The 22,489-nt window shown below is 42.8% G+C and overlaps 1 protein-coding gene across 4 annotated transcripts in view; it reads right to left on the bottom strand.

Moving 5' to 3' along the window:
* Positions 1-243: 243 nt before the first annotated feature.
* The window catches only part of RAP1GDS1 (Rap1 GTPase-GDP dissociation stimulator 1), a 134,652-nt gene continuing 112,406 nt past the window's right edge, over positions 244-22,489 (bottom strand). For 3 of the 4 annotated variants that reach the window (XM_054990561.1, XM_054990562.1, XM_054990559.1), the window contains exons 10-15: positions 21,755-21,889; positions 17,111-17,236; positions 11,686-11,825; positions 7,852-7,978; positions 6,529-6,657; positions 244-983 (exon numbers count right to left, since the gene is read on the bottom strand). In XM_054990561.1, coding sequence (XP_054846536.1) covers positions 856-983; positions 6,529-6,657; positions 7,852-7,978; positions 11,686-11,825; positions 17,111-17,236; positions 21,755-21,889 — 785 coding nt within the window. In that variant the 3' untranslated portion in view covers positions 244-855. The remainder of the gene's footprint in view (positions 984-6,528; positions 6,658-7,851; positions 7,979-11,685; positions 11,826-17,110; positions 17,237-21,754; positions 21,890-22,489) is intronic. The other variant, XM_054990560.1, reaches the window with a different exon arrangement.

Here is a 22,489-nt window from a genome sequence, read left to right as displayed (position 1 = left end):
ACATGCAAGCACTTTCACAGACTGAACTACTGTGAAGTACAAAAGAAACCAAATTTGTCTTCTGAAGTATGGTCTCAGGAGGGTAGGACTGTACTGCATGAACATATCTGAATTAGTCCTAAGTGTTTTAGAAATGAGATACAGCAACCATGCCACCCGTGATTTGTTTGTGAGTGTTGTTAGAAGGTAACTTAAAAGTGGTACAGCACCACCACCACCCCTCAAAAAGGACAAACCACAGGGTAAAGTGTGAGAGCACTGGAGTTTATTTGTTACCTCTAGGTACCATAGGGTCGACATTAATAGGCAAGACCAGTGAATGAGCAGCAAGACTTCCTTCACTCACCCCTCTTTGTTTCTAAAGCACCGGAATGAAGGTGCCTCCCCTTCCCCCTCTGACTCTCACCTCACAGGCAGTCCAGCCTGGTCTTGCTGCCTCCTGTTTTGTCCCTACGTTAGCAGTACACAGGTGTACGGAGTGGGGAGGGGGGGAATGAGGGGAGGAGTCATCAATGCAGTAGTACCACTTTTACAGTATTCTAGGTCTACAACATGCACATTCTACTATGTGGCCCAAGCAACGAGAATACAGGTAGAACGACGACAGTGCCAGAGACTGTGTGTGAGAGCACACCTGTGGTGTGTGTGAGACAGGATTGTGTTATGACAATCAGCTGTGGGTTTTTTAGAAATCTTATTTGGACAGGGTACCTACAGCAGTTCGATCTGTGTGGGAATGTTACATACATGCACGAGTGACACAGTTGGGGTGGGGGAAACGAAGCAGGGGCAGCAGCTGGACGGGACGCAGGTGAAATCCGTGATGAGATATGATGCGGAATGGGGCACCCTTCCTCAGCTTTCCACGGCGAGTCTCTGCTCTGTGAGGGATGCCTGCTGGGCGACCGTTTTGTTCTCGTGGCTGCGGAGTTTTGATACGACATCTAGAAAGGCCAGGCGCTGCACTTCCTTGTGAAGGAGTTCTGTCAAACAGAAGCAAGACAGTTACTTTCCTGCTGGGCCTTTATGCACACAGCTGCTCTTTTATCTGAAGTTTTCCAGGAAAGCTGAAATGAATGGAAGCTTTGTAAACACAAACGCCAGGGCCGGGAGAAAAGCAGCAGCAGTAGAAAAATCATGCTTTTTCAGGCCGCCTGAACGGAGGCAACATTTCATACGACTGCTTCCTTCCGAGGCGGAATCTGGCTTTGCTTCCCTTGAACGTTGCACAAATCGCTTTTCAGCACTGCAATTCTCAGAGACAGGAGGGGCAGATGAGAGGAGTCGGCTGGATCTTGTCAGATACAAATATAGAATGCATGGAAATGGATGGTATATTAGGTCTGTAAGTCTGGGAGGTGAAATGTTGCCTAGGTGCCTTTATGGGCACAGAATGCCAGAAAGGTGTTGTACATATGTGAAAAAAGCCCTTGGTGTGAATGAATCAGCATACCACGAAAGGGAGGTGAGAGAGATGTTATTTGTAACATCCTTTTCTTTGCAATATACCACCTGTCTCACTTCCTTGCAGTCTAAACAATGGAGAGCAACTACTGGGAACTCTTGTTTGCTGTGCTGCCCTCCCCCTCTTCATCTAGAGATAGGGCAGGCAGGGCCAGGAAAAAGATATGACTTTGAACAAAGGCTCCTCCATGAGTTCTAGCCTGTACTATTCCATTGCTACCAGCCAGAGCACAGCATGAAAACCGAGGATCACACATGTTGCAGCAGGCATCACAAATTTACTGTATCCATGCACCCAATGGTAAGCCCTTGTGACAAAGCCATTCCTTTTCCCCAGGCTCTTTGTTGGCCTACCTTTAATATAAAAAAACACCTACCTTTCTCCTACTGGCCTTTTAAATCCCTCTCCACTGAAATAATTTTATTGCATGCTGTTGCTGATTTGTGCTTGAGGGTGACTTGCCTTTTCTTGATTAGACCTGGATAGCCCAGATGATCCTGATCTTGTCAGATCTCAGAAGCTAAGCAGGGTTGGCCTTGGTTATTAATTGGATGGGAAGACTAGGCAATGGCAAACCACCTCTGTTAGTCTCTTGCCATGAAAACCCCACCAGGGGTCGCCATAAGTCAGATACGGCTTGAGGGCACTCTTCACCACCATTATGTTTTAGGACGGTTTGGGAACCTGTGTAGCTAACGGAATGGGATAAACGTAAATCAACCTCTTATGAGGTTCTGAGAAGAATCAAAAGTTCAGCGGTACCTGAAAGCCTAACCATTTATATCACCATAAGCTTTTGTGAGTCAGAGCTCACATGCATCTAATGAAGTTCTGACTCACAAAAGCTTATGTCAAAATTAAAGATTAATGTGACACTGGCCGCCTATTTGATTTTTCTGCAACAGACTACCATGGCTACCTCTCAGAAATCAAATATCAACAAGACTCCTTTGGGGGTTTCGCTGTAACAAATGAGCAAGGCTGCGCCATTTCTCATTGGGCCTCTCAGAATCTTAAGAATTATCTGAATGTTTGCCTTGTTTTAGTGAATGTAATGTGATTTGTAAATATGTAAATGTGGGAACGCTAAAATATCAGATAAGTGCTGGAAATGCAAAAAGCACGAAGGATCATTATACCATATGTGGTGGACTTGTGAAGTAGCAAAGCAGTACTGGGGAGATATAATAGAAGTAATTAATGAGGTGTTACAAACCCAAATAAATAAGAACCCAGAACTGCTGCTACTAAATTTGGGAATGGAGAATGTTCCAGTGCAAAATAGAACATTGTTATTTTATATGACAGCTGCAGCAAGATTACTGTATGCGCAGAAATGGAAAGTGCAAGAAGTACGTACTGTAGAGGACTGGATTTACAAATTGCTGTACATGGCAGAGATGGATAAAATGACAAGAAAACTTAAAGACCTAGATCCGGGACAGTATTTGGCGGACTGGGCGAAACTGAAACAATTTTTGGAAAAAAAATGGGATGTGAAAGGAGAACTGTGGCAGTTTGAGAACTTTTGAAACAAGACATTTTAAACAGAAGAGAGAAGTGACTTTACCATTAAGAATTTATATCTATTTTAATCTAAGCTTGGATTATAATATAGCAGAAGAGGGATGAAATTTAGAACTGATTTTTTAAAGAATAAGATAGGGAGGTTATGATAAGTAATACCTTTATCAGAGTATATGAATAAGGGAATAGTTAAACAAATATACTGATGGGGCATACTATATATACTATTATGTTGGTAGATTAGATTGTATATTATATAATGGATGTGCAGTATGGTGCTGTGTGCGGTGCCACATTGGTGGCAGGGTGCACAGTAGGGGTGTTAATACATATTATAATGACAATAGTATATTTGATAGAATATATGTTTAAAAGAAATAGAATATGTTTAAACTAAGACTTTTGTTATATATTATATTATATCATACTGGTCTATACTGAGGGGTATAAGATTTATACTATATTGATAGTATAATTGATAGATGTATATTATACTGATAGAATATTTGATAGTATAATTGATAGAAGCATGCTATATTGATAGGGTATTTGATATATATGATAGAATACCTGGAAAAAAAATTAGAATGTGCTTAGACTAAGGGAATTATCAAGTAATAAGAGGGGGTAAGGGTTGGAAAGCTGTTGGAAGTCGATAGAGAGGGAGGAGGAAAAGGGTGGGGGATAGGGTTAATTAGATATTGAGGGAATGTATGTATTGAATTTGAAAAGTATACTCACCAATAAAATTTTCTAAAAAAAAAAAAGTAAATATGTAAATATGTGTATAGGAAGTGGGAACAAATGCTAAAGTTAGGTCATGTTCCAAAGGGCTGAATGGGTTTGGCATCAAGCTTTTAAGCCTCTCGTGTGCCAGCAGTAAGATAGCCCATCAGTGTGTCAAAAGAGAGGGTTTTTTTCTAATGTGAAGTACATATTTTTCCTTAGTACAGGATGCAAGCAGCTCCTCTCTCCTGTTTGCTCTGCCAGATCTTCATGCCACTGAGGAAGCAGCTGAAGACTCATGTCAGTGATAAGCTTTCACTAACATCCCATCATTTAATTATTCAGTATATTAGTAAAAAGCATGTTGAGAGGGTCTGTATCAGGGGGGAAATTCATGCACAGAGTTTTGCTGCAATATACAAGATGGTGGGTACAATTCACACAGGCTTCTTGTCAGGAAGAATGGGGAAAGTGCACCTGCACGGATGGTCAATTATTTGTGTTTTGAGTACATCTTGAATTCTGCTAATGCGTAACTGAATAGGCAGGGCTTGGGGCAGGGGAGGCTGCTTCAGGCACTAGCAGCAGTGATGCCATGCAGCAGCAAACTAGGTAAACACAGTCTGTATTCTACTGGGGCTGACTTAGGCAACGGCAGTGGCACACAAAGGCTCCCTAACCAACAGAGCTGTTCCTAATCAACGGATGCCTGCCGAGAGAGATGTTTTTCTTGCAGCAAGCTCCCTGTTCACCTGCTTCCAATCAGCCAGTACATTCTAACTTCCTCCTGGGTGACTGTTAAAAGAAACAAAAAAGCTGAAGCCAAAGACCTTCTTAGCTACTGAAGAATGTAATGGAAACTGCCTTTCAGCTCTAGGCCATTCTGCTTTGGAAAGTACATGTTTCTTCCTTCCTGGGCAGCTTAGCTATCTAGAACAGGAGTTCCCTCAGGGGGACTGATAGGCTCCAATGGCAAACTAGATCTGCTCAACTGCTGCTGTTTTGGGCCTTTCCCTCCCTTTGCACACAGATTAAGGATGGTGATAGCTAAGGAAGTTCTGTTTTCTCTGCCATTCTTCAAGCTACATACATACTTCCATTTCCTACTATCCTCCATCAACATGAGCACTCTGATGGAATAGGAAGGTTTCTAATTCACCAAGGTGAAGGCAGTGAGAGAAGCAACCCCTCCACCAAGAGTCCTTTATCGAGAATTCAAGACAGCAACAGCTACAGAGACCAGCCCAACCACTTAGAAAAAGGCAGGCTGCCTTCAACCTTTTTGGGACTTGCTTTCTGGTAGACTGTGCCTCAGTTTTAAAATATTCAACATTTTAAAGTTGCCAAAAGCATTTTCCCATAGTGGTATGGAACACCTGCAAGCTGAGAAATTGATAACCACATTACTTGTCGAAGGGTTTCACGGTCGGAGAATGATGGTTGTGGATTTTCCGGGCTGTATTGCCGTGGTCTTGGCATTGTAGTTCCTGACGTTTCGCTAGCAGCTATGACTAGCATCTTCAGAGGTGTAGCACCAAAAGACAGAGATCTCTCAGTGTCACAGTGATCACTTTTGGTGCTACACCTCTGAAGATGCCAGTCACAGCTGCTGGCGAAACGTCAGGAACTACAATGCCAAGACCACGGTTATACAGCCCAGAAAATCCACAACAACCAACCACATTTCTGTTTCATGGAAAGCTACTTTTAAGGCTATCCTATGTAGGCCATCGCCTGGAGAAATCCATTATATTTCCCCTTCTCCCCCCACCCACCCACTTTAGAGCTAATTTATTGTAAACCACTATAGTTATGAGAGTTATCTGTGAAATGTTTTTACAGATATCCCCACCTTTGAATGATTCTGTCAAAGATCTGGTTCCAATGTTCATGGCAATGATTTTTAGCTCTCTTGATGCAAGCATACAACTAAAATGTGTCAAACTTTCTGGGGTTACTACAGAGCTAGCAGTGGCCACATGGAATAGTTAAAGTAAAGGTGTATTAGCAACAGAGTCAGATGCAGTTCCTGGTGTTTTACACATGCAAAACCTGGACACTGGTTTTAGGAAGCATTTAAGTGTAGGTCCCTGTTGTACAGATAACGGTAGGTTGCCTGGCACTGTAGGCTGAGTGGTAGAACAGCTGCATTGCATGCTGAATTTTCAAGTTCAATCCCCGGCATCTCAGTTAAAGAATCAGGGAGTGGTGATGTGAACGACTCCTTCTGGAGATCATGGAGAACCCCTGCCAGTCAGAGCAGACAATACCGATCTTGATGGATTGTTGGGACATGCAGTATATTTCAGCTTCATGTATTCAAGGAACTCGAGTCCCACTCTAACCAAACTCACATTGTTTTGAATGCAGGAGAGAGCTTTTTTAATCCTGACTATGAAAGGATTGGCAATTGTATTACTGGAAGTTGGACTGGGCTAATGCGCTTCTCTGTCTTTCTTACATCCCCATTAAATGAATTATTGCAGCATTCCCATTAAATGAAACAGTGCAAGCAGTAGTTTGCAACGACTGTTTGTAACTTCCAAACCAAGCAACTATGACCTGTCAGTGTGGGACTATGAAGCATTCTTAGCTGGTTTGGAAGGTAACCACATAGTACAGTAGCAATTAAGTCCTAGTGTTTTCAATTTAGTGAGTTCACTTTAGTTAAGACTTGAGAGATTTGACAATCTCTGGATTTAACAATATACAGAAGCAGCCTCTTGCACTCAACGGGGAGGAGGGTATCCCATGCACAGGCCAATGGCCTTCTAGAGGACGGTAAAGGACAACGCCTTAAAACTTCTCACCTGATCCCATAAGAGCACAGATGAGCACCATGGAATTGTACTTGATTTCTGGTGCACTCCTCTCATCAGACAGCAGCCTGTGTAGAATCTGCACGAGCTGGGCACTTTCGAGATCCTTTTCTGCCGTGGCTGTGAATCCAAACAAAGGGAAGCTGTAAATGTGCACAAGTAACCAACCTTCTACACTGTTGGTGGCAATCTGCTGAATCACTGATGCCTTCTGCTATTAAAAAGAGGGCGAGAAAGCCTTATGTCCTGCTTAACCAAATGGAACCTTTAAGTTTTAATACCTTCTTTTCACTAACCAAATGGGGGGGGGGGAACTCATAGTTGTGCTAAAACGGGCACACAGGAGGATTAGGGACCAATATAAGCATTTGGTTATTGACAAGTAGAAGAAAAAAATAAACAAGTTCCCTTCTGTACATCTAACAGGATCTCCGAAAACACCCATTAACTTTGTGAAGCCAGTGGATTTTTGTCTGAATAAAAGTGTGGTCATGAGAAGCAGCAACTAAACTTGGCTTGGAATGTTAACATGGAGGGAGGAGAATGAGTAAGAGACAACGGTCTTTGGCCAACTGCTTGGGATTCAAAGTGCATGTCTGCCTTTGAAAACACATTTTTGAAATTGGGGGTGGGTTGGGGGGGTTAGCTGCTAGGAAGCATAAGAATGGAGCCAGAAATGGGTTGGTGGGCAAAGGATTAGATGGTCTCTTCTCCACCACTTCTCTCCATAGCACTCGTTCAAAGGTGCTTTTCTATAGGTAACATTACGCTCAAAACAACAGCAGGATCCTGCCAAAATCTCCCCTCATAGAATGATTTCCATCAGGGGATAATGACTCCTCCACCCCCTCTTCTACTGCAGCCCCAAATCCCCCCTGAAATGCAAATCCTGGGGAACAGGGGGGACTCCCAGAAAGAACATGAGGGGTGGAGACAAAAACTCTCTCTCTCTTGCTTTTGCAAAAATGATTAGTGGGATCTGACCCATTGAGGGATCCTGCAAATCTATTCCACTAGTAGCGACTCCTTCAGTGCAAAGAAGCCATTCTCTGGTGCAAGAGGAGAACATCACCACTAGCATAACGGATCTGCAGGATCCTCCCCCTAACTTTGCCATCAAACAGGGCAAGCAGGCATTTGCCATGTTTACTCTTCTCTCACAATAACAACAAATTCTACTCTTTGTTACCTATGAACACATGCAACATTGCCCTCTTTATTTGATCACACTTATATAATTGCATGCACTTGCCCAGAAGCTACTTGTAATTCACCTTGAAACAATTAAGGAGCACTAACCATTGGGATACTCACCTAATTCTAAAGCTGCTATTAGCGCCAAAGCGACAAGAGCTTCGTTCTGCATTATTACGTGTTCACTGGTTGCCATGGTAACTAAGTGCTTAATGCCGCCACTTTGAACAATGGTCCTAATTACATCCTTTTAAAATAAAATAAAGTATCACAGGACTGAAGGAAGGCTGCAATGCACTACAGATAAACAAAATGGACCAGATCACTAACATATGCTCCATTGATTGTGGACTGGCTTTGAAGGGGTGTGAGCAGGACACTATCCACCAGTCCTGTTCCACAAAATGCAAGCCACAGCTTGTGCAGTGCGGCAAGGGGTGGGCTTCATCGAGCAGTTCTCCACTGCTTGTGTGCAACCTCTTGCGTAAGAGGAAGAGCCCCTCTGGATTCAGTTTCACTTTTCTCACAGGATGTTCTAGTTCAACCATTCCCTTCTGGGAGTGGCAGACGCCTTCTGCATCTGAATACAACAGAAGAGCTGCAGAATAAACAGCACATACAATTTAATCACTTTAGATGTTTGCTCCCCTTCCATTCGTGAATCAAAACAACCTGGTGTGTCACCAGTTGGTCTATTTATCCACCTTAATTTTCTTGAGCAGTTGATAAGCTGCTGAGAGACAAAGATCTTTCCCAGTCCTGCAACTAGAAAGTGGCGTAAACTGGAAATGCAGGAGTACAAGAGTAACTGATACCGACTTATGCACAAGGAGGGATGTATCATGCTCTCTATCCCCAGCCAATCCAGAATCCACCATTTCTCTGTGTCTTACAATGGTTGCTTCCCGAGGGGATGATAACCTGTTCTGCTCTCACGGCCAATGAAAATGCATTTGTCACTGAAACAGAGCTGCCACATATTCCCCATGGTATCCCTTCATCCATACCATTTCTCTCCCCCAGCCACCAGTGTGCTTTTCATCTATTTTTTAAAAATGGTAGTAGCTAGATTGCTATAGTGTAACAATGCTATACTAATATGTAAATAATCCAGTAGCACCTTTAAGACTAACCGACTTTACTGTAGCGTAAGCTTTCAAGAACCACAGTTCTCTTCATCAGATGCATCTGACGAAGAGAACTGTGGTTCTCAAAAGCTTATGCTACAGTAAAGTTGATTAGTCTTAAAGGTGCTATTGGACTCCTTTCTAGTTTTGCTACTACAGACTAACACGGCTAACTCCTCTGGATCTATTCTGATATATGTATGTGTGTAGTGCCCTCAAGTCATAGCTGACTTACGGTGACTCCTGGCAGGGTTTTCATGGCAAGAGACTATCAGAGGTGGTTTGCCATTGCCTGCCTCTGCAACCCTGCTCTTCGTTGGAGGTCTCTCATCCAATTATTAACCAAGGCTGACCCTGCTTAGCTTGAGATCTGATGAGATCAGGCTCACCTGGGCTATCCAGGTCAGAGTGCTATACTGATATAGCTACTACCAATTTTAAAAATTATCTGGCAAAAAACCCACTGGTGTGCATGGGGGGGGGCAGGGCAGGAGGATGGGGGATGCAAAGGGAAATAGTCCAAAATTCCACACCTTCCTATCCACACTTCCTAAAACTGCTAAGGGCACAATCCTTCAGGGAAGCTCTTTAGCCTTTCTTTGTAGTCAATGTGCTTCAGCAGTATCTCTGAGACAATAATTTGTCTCATTGTGGAGACGTATGGTGCAGATGACCTTCTCCCCATGTGCTCCACGGTGAATTTGTACGGAGCAACTATGTCGTAGATGTTTGCCTTCATGTACTGTTTCATTTTCAGACCAGCAATTCTTGCTGTTCAGACCTAGGAGAACTGTGACAGCTAGTTGACAGCTGTGCATAAACATTGCCTTAAACAATCAGAAAGACATACAACGCCAAAATCCTATGCAGTTGCACCTGAGAACCGCTCTTCAGATGTTTCCATGAAACGTACTACCTCATCATGTTGGATGGAGTCCCACAGAGCCGTCTTGCTAGCAGGCTCTTGAATCAGCAGACAGTTCCTTGTGCACTAAGAAAGCTCTGTGCTTAACAAAATGCATCTGTGGGATCCAACCCCTTGCGTCCAAGATTTTGAGATAACAAACAAGGAGAACAACGGAAGGAAAGAGCTTTTTAAGCACGTTATGCCAAGGAGCACACATTCTTCGTTCTCTGCCACTGCTGGAGATGCAAAAATATCTATCTGCATCTATGGTAATCACAGACATCAATTACATTTATTTTGCAGCTTTAGTTTTGGTAACCCAGTTTGATGATGACATGCCCTTGGTAGATCTGATGTTCTGACTGTGAATAAGATGATTAAGTAAAAGGAAATGCTGCAGCGGCAACAAAGGCATTCTTTTGTGCTTCTCTTTCTTGTTTCAGCCACAAGCAAAAACCCATCAAAGTGTGTAGAAATTAGTTTATATTCCAAGAAAGTGCTTAACAAAATTATGTTATAACATTTTGCATGCAAGAAAAAAATGCAAACAGAAGGTTGGGACTTTCTTCATCTCCCAGAAGAAAAGGGCTGTAGCTTTGACTGGATACACTGTAGGAATTTATTTCTAGATTACTGTTAGTCCTAACAGCACCCAACTTCTGTTATGCCAGAGGAAAGGGGGGGATACAGAGTTCAGTCCAGGTGTCTCCTCCCCCTCTCCCAACAGGTAATCAGTACATTCAGGTTGAACTGCATGAATTATATCTTCTATTTTATCACATGTTTATCCCATCCTTGCTGTATGGAGCTCATGGGGGCATATATGGTTCTCACCTCTCCATTTTATCTTGAAAAATACCCTATGAGGTAGGTTATATTGACAGTGAATTACTGGCCCAGGGTCATCCAGGGAGCTTAGTATCTAATCATTCTCCACAGTCTTAGTTAGTCTGAACTAACTCCACCTCTCTTGGGTGAAGATGGGTTCTGCTGGAACTGCCAAAAGCAGAATGTCCTTTGCTGTTCTCACAGTTCCTTGAAACTAGGACCACGCAAACTACTAAGAATATCTGTAAGCCTTCGAAGCGTACACTGCATTTATTCTAGTGCACACAGCTAAGTTTCTTGATGACTAAGGATGAGATAAGAAGTGAACTATCTAGCACAATCTGACCATTATTTTATAACAAAGAAAGATGGTACCTGACTTGCCACCTGACTTGGTACCTTTAAAATGTGTTTTTTCCTATCACTATTATTTTTGTAATTATAAAACTCATGTGAATAGACCATTGCCTGGATCCAATGACGTCATTCTCCTTGCACTTTCCTCTATCCACTGCATAGTCTTCCCTCCGCTGCTTGCCTGCTTCCTTTTACTGCTAGCACTTCTGTGTGCATAAGGGGTCCTTGGAAAATATTGTTCTTGCACATGTGGAAGTGCTAACAGCAGAATGTTTCCATTTCTCTGTCTTGAAGATGCAATGCACACACCTCAAATACAGGTTCTATTCAACTGCTTTCACTATGTTATTTTGTGTCCCAGTTAAACTTCAGTCTACAACTAGCCTTGGATCTTGACTGTTTTTAAATCCAGCTTCAGTGTCCCATCTCAGCTGATTATTTCCTCTGTTCTTAAACAGGCTCTGTCTTCTCTTCCTACAACCTCTTTAGTCCCTTTCTCATAGCATCCATCCGCTTCCTATTCTCTTCAGCCCAAAATGTGGACTGAGCATCACTAGCACGTCCACGTTCAGAACTCTACCCACTGGACCCTAAAATGGCCGAATGAGAGAGGTTTTGGCCAAACCCTCTGCCTTCAATTCCCTGCCTGCATAATGGAATGAAAATAATCTCTCACACAAAAGCAGTGGAATGGTAAACATATTTTAGATTTTTTTTTAAAAAAAGGATGCTTACTTTTGATTTGCTGTGTCGTATAAGAGCAGACAATAGTCTGTTGGACTCTCCCATCACACCTGCGTGATCCTTGGCTTCACACCACTCCACCAGCCTTTCAACCAGCTTTACGTTCTTTCCCAGCTGTTCAGCCGCTTCTGCTGCATACACACACACACACAAAAGGTATTTTGTAACTGGCAGCAGTTTTCATTTTTTTAGAAGTTCACATAATATGCAAAATAGCAAGGAAAGTGCCAAGAAAAAGTAGACAAAGAAGAGGAAAAAATGGCATGGACTGGCAGCTGAATCTGGTAAAAACTAACTGGTTGGTAGGGATTTTCAGCACAGCCCTATATGCATGTCTACGTAGAAGCAAGTTCCACCCCATTAAATGGGGCTTAGTCCCAGGAACATGCACACAGTATAAAGTGCCAATTAAGATGCTGCCTTCTGAAACAAAAGGAGGTACAATCTGCTCCAGATCACCACTTTCCCTAGAATTCCCAGCACAGAATTCATTTTACTTTGTGTCACAGACTGAACACCAAACACAGATGGCCACTCTTTGGCTCCGTGTGCTGGCTGAAACAGAAGAAAAGGGAGTTTTCCCCAAACCTTACAAAAATGCATTTCAACAACATGCTATTCTGTACAGTTGCTAACTGACCTGAAGAAACATGGTTGTCCTTTTTTAGCAGGGTCTTAATGAGATGTTACTTATTTTCATGCCCATGCCTTAAATGTCCATTGCCGCACATTAAGCCTCTATTTAAAAGGGACAGAGCATTTTTCTGCAGGCAAACTGGCAACTTTACTCCCTTGTAAACCCGAGTTTAACATCCAGCTAGTTCAGTTTAAAAGCATGAGCTCCCTTTCCAAATAAAGATATATCACAACAATTGTTTCTTGGATAGGAAATGTTTATTCATTAACTCCAAAGACCAAATGTTTGAAAGCGTTGGGAAATAGGGGGGCAGAATGGACCTTACCCCGTAAGAATAAGAACTAGTTAAATTTCAGCTATGATTGCTGAAAGAGGAGCTCAATGCAGTTAGTGACTTAAAAGCAGGTGATATTAAGTGTTCCCCATAGAACAAAGGAAGTATGTTCTATTTAGAAACAGGATTATCTAACTGCAGTTCCAACAGACCCCCTCCTCAGCAGCCTTACATCCTTCTAAGCCCACTGGCTAAGCCCTCAGCTTTCTTGCGACAAGCAAAGTATGGTTTGAACCCTCCCTTAGGAGTGAAAACACCAGAAACAGACACATGTGGCTTGGCAGGCTATCCTGGGCCAGAAAGCAGGTAGATCATAGGAAAAAAGAAGGGGTAGGATCATATGGTCGTACAGCATCCTTTAAGGCTTCCAAAGAAGTAAAAAGATTGCAAAAATATAGAGTGGGAAGCAGACGACACACAGATTTGTCTGGACAGGAGGTAAAGGAGAACGTCCCAGTCTTCTCTAGCAAATGACCACATCACTTGAAGATCTCAATGCATGACTGTTTAAGCCAGGAGTAGACATGGGCACGAACAGCAATACAAACTAAAAAAAACCCTTGAACAGCCCAATCTGCTGTTTGTGAACAAGCTGTTCGTGAGGCCCCATTCTAAACGAACAGGTGGTCATGGCAAGCCTAATTCACTGCTGTTCGTCAAGCCAGACAGTCTGGCACCTGTAATCAATTCCCATGGCAACTCAGGCAGGGATTGTCTGAACTCTGTCTGAACTCCTGCTGTTGCCCTGGAAACCCCAATCTAAGCCCAATTTAGCTTGATAGGTAGGTCTTCCTTCTAAGTGTGGACTGGAGCTCCAAATTTGTTACAAGAGGAAAAGACCAGGGGGGAGGGGGGCTCCTAGCGCTGGCTTTCAGGGAGAGACAGCTGCTGTTAGAGAGACAGGGTGAGTGCATTGGAGCTTGAATTTTCTTTGTGTGTGGTGGGATGTGGATTTACCCCTTCAGGTTCCAGGGCTGCTGCCAGGCTCTGGGGCCAAGCTATTATTTATTATGGGTAACTTTCCTGCTGCCTGCTCAGGTAGAGTTTCTGGGAGTGGTGCAGTAGGGATCTTGATGGCTGGAGGAGAGCCTGCTGGCCCCCACGAACAATGAACATGTTCGTGGCGGAACCATGTTCATCAGTGTTTGTTGTTTGTGGATGGCAACAAACAACGAACACCATGTTCATTTTTTCTGTTCTGTTCGTGCCCATGTCTAGCCTGGAGTAGCTACTGTATTCATTATTAGGATTCCTTGGAAATATTGCAGAATCTTGTTGGCTAACATGAATGTCTGAGTTACATACAGAATGGCAGACCCTACTTAGCAGAGTACATTGAAATGATATTGGAAGAATTAGGATCAGTGCTTGGAAATTCTGTGATCTTCTTGATATTTAGGTTACCAAACTATGGAAGGCAATAATTAATAATAAAACAGCTTCTTTTATGATTGTTTTGTGTCTCATTCTTGCACTCCTATTTCCAAAATTACATTTGCAATGCTGAGGGCTAGACATTTATTTTAAAATATGTGACCAACAGTCGCAAGATGTAATCAACAATTGTACTGATTACTAATTTTTTTTTTAAAAAAAATGAGATTTCAGGTTGCAAGAAGAAATCAGTGAAAGCAATTTTACCAAGGAGATGGAGAAATGTTTTTAAAATGACATTTTGTTCTCTGTCTTTATTACCTGAACAGTCAGTGTTGTTTATGATATGTTTGAGAGTGCTAAAATATCAGTTACTAAATTAACTGAACTACTCAAGAGAAGATGGTACTCTGGGAATTAGCAGTGCAACATGAGTGGCTTCTGAAACTGAATTATCACATATAAGTGGGAACCCACAAAGACTTGGAGGGGGAGCCTCTCATTTCCCCCTCCCCCACGTCCTCTTTCCCTTCCCTGCCCCCCATAGTCTCTCCCCGTTCCTGCTTTCTTCTGTCTTTCCCACCCACCTTTGTCTGACCTGTCATCACCCTTCCCCCGCAGTCTCTCTCCTGTGGCCCAGTTGCTTGGGCCACTGTAGTTAAATCACGGGTCGACAGATAGGGAGCAAGCTGTCGGGTCTGATGAAGATGGAAAAATGAGGACCTGGCAACCACAGCAACCTGGGCCTCCATTCCCAGGGAGGCATCCAGGATCACCCCCAGACTCTTCACCCTTGGGGTTGGTATAAGCACCACCCCATTTAGAGTAGGGAGTCGGGGTCCCAAATCCACGTTCCCGCAACTCAAGTACAGGATTTCCGTCTTTGTGGGATTTAACTTCAGCCGACTCTGCTTCAACCATCCAGTCATGGCCTCAAAAGCATGATCTAGGACATCTGGGGCTGAGCCAGACCGGCCGTCCATCAGCAGGTATAACTGGGTGTCATCTGCATACTGATGACACCCAAGTCCGAAACTTCGCACCAACTGGGCGAGGGGGTGCATATAAATGTTAAACAATAACGGGGAAAGCAATGCCCCCTGCAGCACATCACAGATCAGTGGGTGGCAGGATGACAGTTCTTCCCCTAGTGCCACCCTCTGTCCCTGACCATGGAGAAAGGAGACAAGCCACTGTAGTGCCGTCTCCTGTATCCCCACATCAGCAAGGCAGTGGGTCAGAAGATCATGGTCGACTGTTTTGAATGCTGCTGAAAGGTCTAATAATATCAGCAGTGCCGATCCACCTCGATCCAGGTGTCTGTGAAGATCATCCGTTAGGGCGACCAGCAATGTCTCCATCCTGTGCCATGGGTGAAAACCAGACTGGAAGGGATCTAGGGCCGAGGTCTCCTTTAGGAAACTCTGCAGCTGTTTTTCCACCACTCGCTCAATCACCTTACCCAGAAACGGAAGATTTGAAACTGGGCGGTAACTGAGCGAATCGGCGGGATCTAATGTAGGTTTCTTTAAAAGGGGCCTCACCACACCCTGCTTTAATGCACCAAGAAAGACCCTGGTGCCTAAGGACAAATTAATAATAGTTTCCAACGAACCCCATAGTCCATCAGCACTGGCTTTCACCAGCCACGACGGACATGGGTCTAGGAGACATGTGGTAGGCCTGTCTGCAGAATCCTGTCCACCTCTTCCCCGGACAGTGGGCTGAATTGATCAAATATCAGCCCAGAAGATGGCCAAGAGGCCTCTAGCTCACATACTGTATCAACCGTGGCTGGTTGAGACTGGCTGGCTGGTTGAGACTGGCTCAAAATCACCTAGTGAGCTTCCACAGCAGAGTGGTGAGTCAAACTGGGGTCTCCCATATCTTACTCTGAAATTCTAACCACTACACTACACTACACTATGCTAGATTTGGCAGAAGGGGGAGCTGATGTTGAGCAGTAGCAAGCCTGAGTGAGTCATCCCAGTTGCATGATAGCAAGCCGCCTGCTGATTGCTTTTGGGGTTGGCCCCAATGGGTTTTCCCTCAAAGGCTCAAACAGCCTGGGAAAGGGCTTGCTCCTCTCCCTGCCTTTTACTGATGCAAGCAAGCCTGGAATACTGGCTAAACTGTTTCGGTGGCCTAGCAACAGCCACTGAGAGATCAGGTTAAAGCTACAAGTGCTCCTTTTATCAATTGGGTTCTTTTTAACCCCCAATGTGTTTTTTTAGATTTCAGATTTTTCTGCAAATCTGGGGCATTTTTCAGGAGTATACAAAGATCTGTCTTGTCCGTTCATAGCTCCAATCTCCAGATTTAAGTATCCACAGATCAGGGTCACTAGTAAATAAGATATATCCATTCGTGCCATGGTTGAAAATTTTTGGGGTATTTTATTTATTTATTTTCTTTGGATTTCTATTCTGCCCTCCCCACAAAGGGCTCAGGGCAGATTACAACATATTAAAACACATAAAAATTAATTTATACAGTTAAAACCATACATAGACTGTTACAAAATATAATATACTCGCATATAAAATATACATTCAGATGGCGGCAATCAATAGCAGCAGAGACAACTTGACGCAATAAGGTGGTAGATAACCTTAGTAGGGAAAGATTCAGATTTTACACTTCTCCATTTTTCATTTTTCAGCTGGTGGAGGCCAGGCCTGACCTCAACCACATGCCTGGTGGAACTTCTCTGTCTTACAGGCCCGGTGAAATGATAACACATCCTGCCAGGCCCTGGTCTCAGTGGACAGAGAGTTCCACCAGGCTGGGGCCAGGACCGAGAAAGCCCTGGCTCTGGTTGAGGTCAGGCAGGCCTCCTTGGGGCCAGGGAACACCAATAGGGTATTCAAATAAACCAAATGTTTGACCTTGTGTATTGATGCTGGAGACAAAACACGATTTTTAACAGTTTGTTCACCTTTACCTTGCTTTATATAAGCATTCAATTTATTGGAAGGATTTTTTTTAATCCTCTCTTTTGATGTATGAAACTAAGCAACAGATCAAAGACTGAACAAAGGCTGTATCGTTTAACACAGGTTTATTTTTACCTTGTGCATCTATTAACATTCTTAACGTCCCAAGCAGTTTGAACTGAACAGGGGGCATCTCAGATCTGAGAAATTTCAATACAGCTTCCGCAACACCAGCCGACAACATCTTCGCCTTATTTACAACTGTATGAATAAAAAATGGATGTTATCTCAAAAGGACTGCAGAGGCAATATATGTGTACTGCATGAAGATACCTATTTTTGAGGTACTCTGTAAACAACTTTTCCCAGCAATCTGAAAACAAAGGATAGAATCAACATTATGGGACATGAGGAACAAGCCCAGAGAATGGAATACACTGAGCCCTTCCACTCCAGTTCTAGTTTTGGAGCTGCAAGAAAGGAAGATTTAATGCAGTTCTTTTTATTCACAGATGTCTTCTATTCCTTATATGTTGTGACGAATATTGAATGAAACAGCTGGTGTTTGCTTGATTTAAATGCGTAAAATCATCCAAAGAGAAGGAAAAAAACAAAAACATACCTCTTAAAGAGTTTCTAGTACAAGTAATGTCAACCACATTGTTCTTCCCTGCATGCTAGTCTATGCATATATCCTGACTGGTCTTCAGAGATCTCCTTGTGATGGAAGAAATGTTTTTATGATACGGTGTGATCACAAGTCAGATGATCAGGGCTTTTTTTCAGCAGGAACGCAGTGGAACGGAGTTCCAGCACCTCACATGCCCAGAGGACCCACCCCTTGATCTCCAGTTAGAGATCAGTTCCCCTGGAGGAAATGGTCATTTTGTAAGGGTACCCATGTGTTTCACCCTCATTTCCCTCTTGAGAGTTCCACCACCTCTTTTCCCAGAAAAAAAACCTTGCAGATGATTAAAATACCCTGAAACTAAATAATGTCCTGCCTTGACTTTGAGTTCCCTGAATTTGCAGGTCAGTTTTTCTATTGTCACTGTATGCCATGTTTTCGGGGAATTACTGTTCTTACAGGTCATATATGCCTTTGGTGGTATTCATAGGTTTAAGAATACAGAAAGGGTTCTATGCATTACAAAGACTGAGAAGGCAGAATTCTTGTCTGCACCACTGCAGGTTGTGAGGGGGGTATACAGGTTTTCATCCCTCTGCTCAAGTAAAAAAAAAAAAAAGCTCCTTCCATGGAGTGAAGAGGAACATCAGGGATAAATATTTAGTGGCATTCTCACCCTGCTATGCTGTTACAAATAGGGAACATCTGAACATATGTGCACATTGGGGTGTGCTGGAGACTAGAAAATGTGACACCAGTCTAGAAAGATAGTCTAATTCCACAAAATACGCAATCCCAGTCCCTTTTCTCCCTCTGCTCCAGATCTGTCTTCTCTCCCTCTGTTAGAACACAGAAACATATCTGGAAGGCATACCAATGATCATCTAGTCCAACCCCCTACACAATGCAGGAAATTCACAGCCATCTCCCCCCACCTCCCGCTGTGACCCCTGCTCCGTGCCCAGAGGAAGGCAAAAAACCTACAGGATCTCTCACCAAGCTGGTATGGAGTAAAATTCTTTCCTGACCTCAAGGTGGCAATTAATATTACCCTGGCCATGAAAGAAAAGGCCATGAGAGTCTAGCACCGTCTCATCCCTTCATGTCCTCCCTCTCCCGATCTGTTTACGTTCATATTGAGTCATAGAATCATCACAGTTGTCAGGTGGCCATCTAGCCTCTTCTTAAATACCTCCATGGAAGGAGAGCCCACCAGAGGAAGCCTGTTCCACTAAGGAACCACTGTGTCAGGAAGTTCTTCCTAATACTTAGCCAAAATCTCTTTTGCTTTAATTTTAACCCACTGTTTCTGGTCCGACTCTTTGGGGCAACAGAAAACAACTCTGTTCCAGATCTACTTCTGCCTCCACCCACTTTTTTCTCCCCCTCCATCTTTCTTTCTCCTCCACTCTGTTCTACCTCACTTCCACCATACACCACTTACTTCCTCATCATGTCTGGATTGGCATGAAACCCTCAGATGATATAGCCAAGCCTAGATATAGCCCAGTTTAAAAATTTCTTCAGAATTTTATGAAGGACTTATGGCCCTTTACAAAGAACTGTATCTGAAGCAGAGGACCTTGGTGATGTCGCATGAGGCCACTAGGCACCCCCCCACACACACACACAATTGAGGTCATCAATGAATTGAATTGCCCCTAAGCCCTTTAGTAATTTCCACATTAGCCTCTAGATGAAGCAGGGGTCTTGATGATGTTGCTTAGGACTCCCCAGCAAAAATGGGGGCCAAGATCTTGCAACTTGGTCTCATGAGATCTCAATCAGCACTTTTTTTTTTAATTTACAAAATCTACATAGACATTGCTTGCCTTGCATTTCAGGAGTTTTTAATTCAATTATTTTTAGTTGTATATTTAGTTGTGAGATCTAACCCTGGGTGGCTTCATTGTATTGATTTTTTTATTTGCATGGTAGGGCTACCCATGGGAATCAGGAATATGATGTGATGTGACCAAATACATTTTTGCATGGATACAATTATGCACTTCAAATGTTCTTGCTGTTTGCTTGTGGCTAGTGATTATCAGAAACTGGATGAATCTGGGGGAGTATAGCTATACACATGGACAGATGTATGGGCTGGTTCACACAGTGCCCGTCTGTATGTGGTGGAGTACAGGAATAAAATTTTAGCCTACACACCCCTCCCTCTGGGTAAATACTTTGTACAAGCCAACACATTTGCCTATGCATTGGTGTATATGTGTGTGTGTGTGTGTGTATCTATATCTATCTATATATCTATATCTATATATATTACTTTTTATTTTTCAAACTTTTTTCATTTATAGTAAAACAAAAAAACCATCTATGGTACTCAACAATAAAACCACAACTCAGTCCTCAACATGGTAATTACAATGATGATAAAGACAGTGTTTGACTGTATTAAACAAATTATGGGATAATCAGTCCCACCGAAACCTGAACTGGTCCTGCTGAACTTTTGGACAGAACACGACGTTCCACAGAGCTCAAGATCTTTAATAGCTGCATTGGTATATTTGATCCTAGTCATCTATATGCTGCAAAAAAGGGTGGTGGTGGATGGAATACATGAGTGATGCATATTTCCTTAGCTATATCACACAAAATATTGTGTCATTTGGGTGTGTGGAAGAGCCCATCACATATGAAGCCTTACATGATGACAGCAATATGGACTGGCCATGCGTACGTGAGAGAGAATGAGATTGAATATGTGCTGTAGATATTGTGAAAGGAAGTTTGTTTTGTGAACATGAATGCAGATTGCTCTTTACATACCATAACGGCGGTATTTATTAAAAGCCACAGAATACACCTGCCTGCAACACTGAAGAGTGTGTTCGGTCTCCTGAGACGTCTCTTCTGCTGTACACGGCAACCACACCTGTTCTACCCCTGTGAGGCTCTCCACCCCCACGTGTGAAGCAGGAGACAGACTTTGCTCCATAATGCATTTTAATTAGAAGTGAGAAGTTAGCCCATATTTTAAATGCCAGTTAACAAGATGTTGCTTGTTCTGGCAGAGATTTCTGAGCTCAGAAGCTTATGTTGTTAAAAAAAAGAAAAAGAAAATCACTAAACTCTATTTCCTTCTCTCTAAGGGAGGAAATAAGGCCAAATAAATGTTCATATTAATTTGCATTCTTCTTACTATTTTGAATAAACAAATACACGATGAAAGATAGAACAATATAGATAAAAGATTTTTAGTCCATCAGGTGTCCTAAAAGATACGAATGGCACTTTGTAACTATGCAGATATAAGTATCTGCAGATAAGTTCTGGAAAGCAAGCATTTTTCTCATAGCCAAAAGTCTAGTTAGAGGACTTCAACAAAAACCAACTACCAGATGCAACAATTCAGAAGGTACAGGGAGAACATAAAAGTGGGTGAAGGAATTCTCAGGTATTTCTTGCACACACCATTAAATCTGATCTATATCAACCCAACATGAAGGTCCTTGGGAGTTAATTTCATATAGCAAAAAATCCAGAAACAGTGAAAAGGGCAATTGGCTCACAGACTGGTGCCCAAACTTGATTACTTTACCAATGTGGCCACTGTATTTATATTGCAGGGTTTGAGTCCAGTGGTATCTGTAGAGACCAACAAGCTTTTCAGGGTATAAGCTTTTAAGAGTCAGAGCTCCCTTCTTCAGAAAATTTTGTTGGTCTCAGAGGTGCCACTGGACTCAAATCCTGCTGTTCTACTGCAGACCAACACAGCTGCCCACCTAGAAGTATATTTATATAGCAGAGTTTCAGACTGTACAATAAAACAACAATAGCTTCTTATTAGTAAAACACTTTCCCCAAGTGTTCACAGGACTTCAAACATTATCCTCAGTAATTCTTACATCTGAGTAAGGCAGGTAAGTAACTGCAGACAGGGAACCAAAGCTGAGGGATAATGGTACGCCGAGCCCCTCCTAACATACTCCTGGCTGAATTAAGATAGGGAACCTACAGGCCATCGGCTGTGTCTTAACAGAGAATGTTAGTCAAGAGAAAATGACTTCTTTGAGGCTACATAGGTTAGTGTAGGAGAACTTTATCAGAGACTTCAGACCACCTTCCCCTTGGATCTGTACAGAGAATAAAAATCTTGCTCTTATAGGGCTTGGCAATGAAATGCTTACCGGGAATAGCAAGATTTCGGAGCGCACTCAATGCTGCATGTTGCACAGTGACATTTCCATCTTCTACATGTCTATCCAGCAAGTCCATCAGCTTCTGAACAATGCCATTATCCACCATATGGATACAGTTGCCATCTGTACACAACCAGAGCATTACAGTAAGCGTGACTTTGGCATAAAGCATCATATCAAGAATAAGGATCCCCCTGTCTTACAAGAATACCTATTACATCTCCAGTCCCTGCTCTCCACCCAGTTTCAGATTCCAGGGAAACGATACTATTGGATTAGCAATAACTGATCACCAGTTAACCACTTTGAATGAGACTGGGAAGAAATCAAAGACAAACAATATTGTGTATTCTGGTGCATGCTCATCTTGATAAAGGGTGGTTTTGGGGGGAAGAAGGGAGGTCCAGGTGAAATTTATATGTTCAGTTATCCCTCAGGATGGCTTGCTTTTTAAAAGTACCTCATCCATGGTAAAATTCTTCTGTCCACATTAAAAAAAATACTGAAAGCAAAATTTCAAAACCAAACGGCTGCCTGCCTGCTCTGTTTCCTACTCTGGAAAAACCACCTCCCACTTCACCTTCAACTTATATCTGAAAATCTTAACATTTAACATTTCCATACTGCACAAGCCAATGTTTCCAGAAATCATGTCTGTTAGTCCATTCATAATTTTCAGTATAAAAGCTCCATGCACATAATTATATGGTCATAACCTTACTG

The sequence above is a fragment of the Eublepharis macularius genome, chromosome 10 (genome assembly GCF_028583425.1).
Source record: "Eublepharis macularius isolate TG4126 chromosome 10, MPM_Emac_v1.0, whole genome shotgun sequence".
Classification (NCBI taxonomy): Eukaryota; Metazoa; Chordata; class Lepidosauria; order Squamata; family Eublepharidae; genus Eublepharis; species Eublepharis macularius.
Note: the sequence above shows the minus strand (reverse complement) of the source record. Positions and strands in the feature narration are given on the sequence as shown.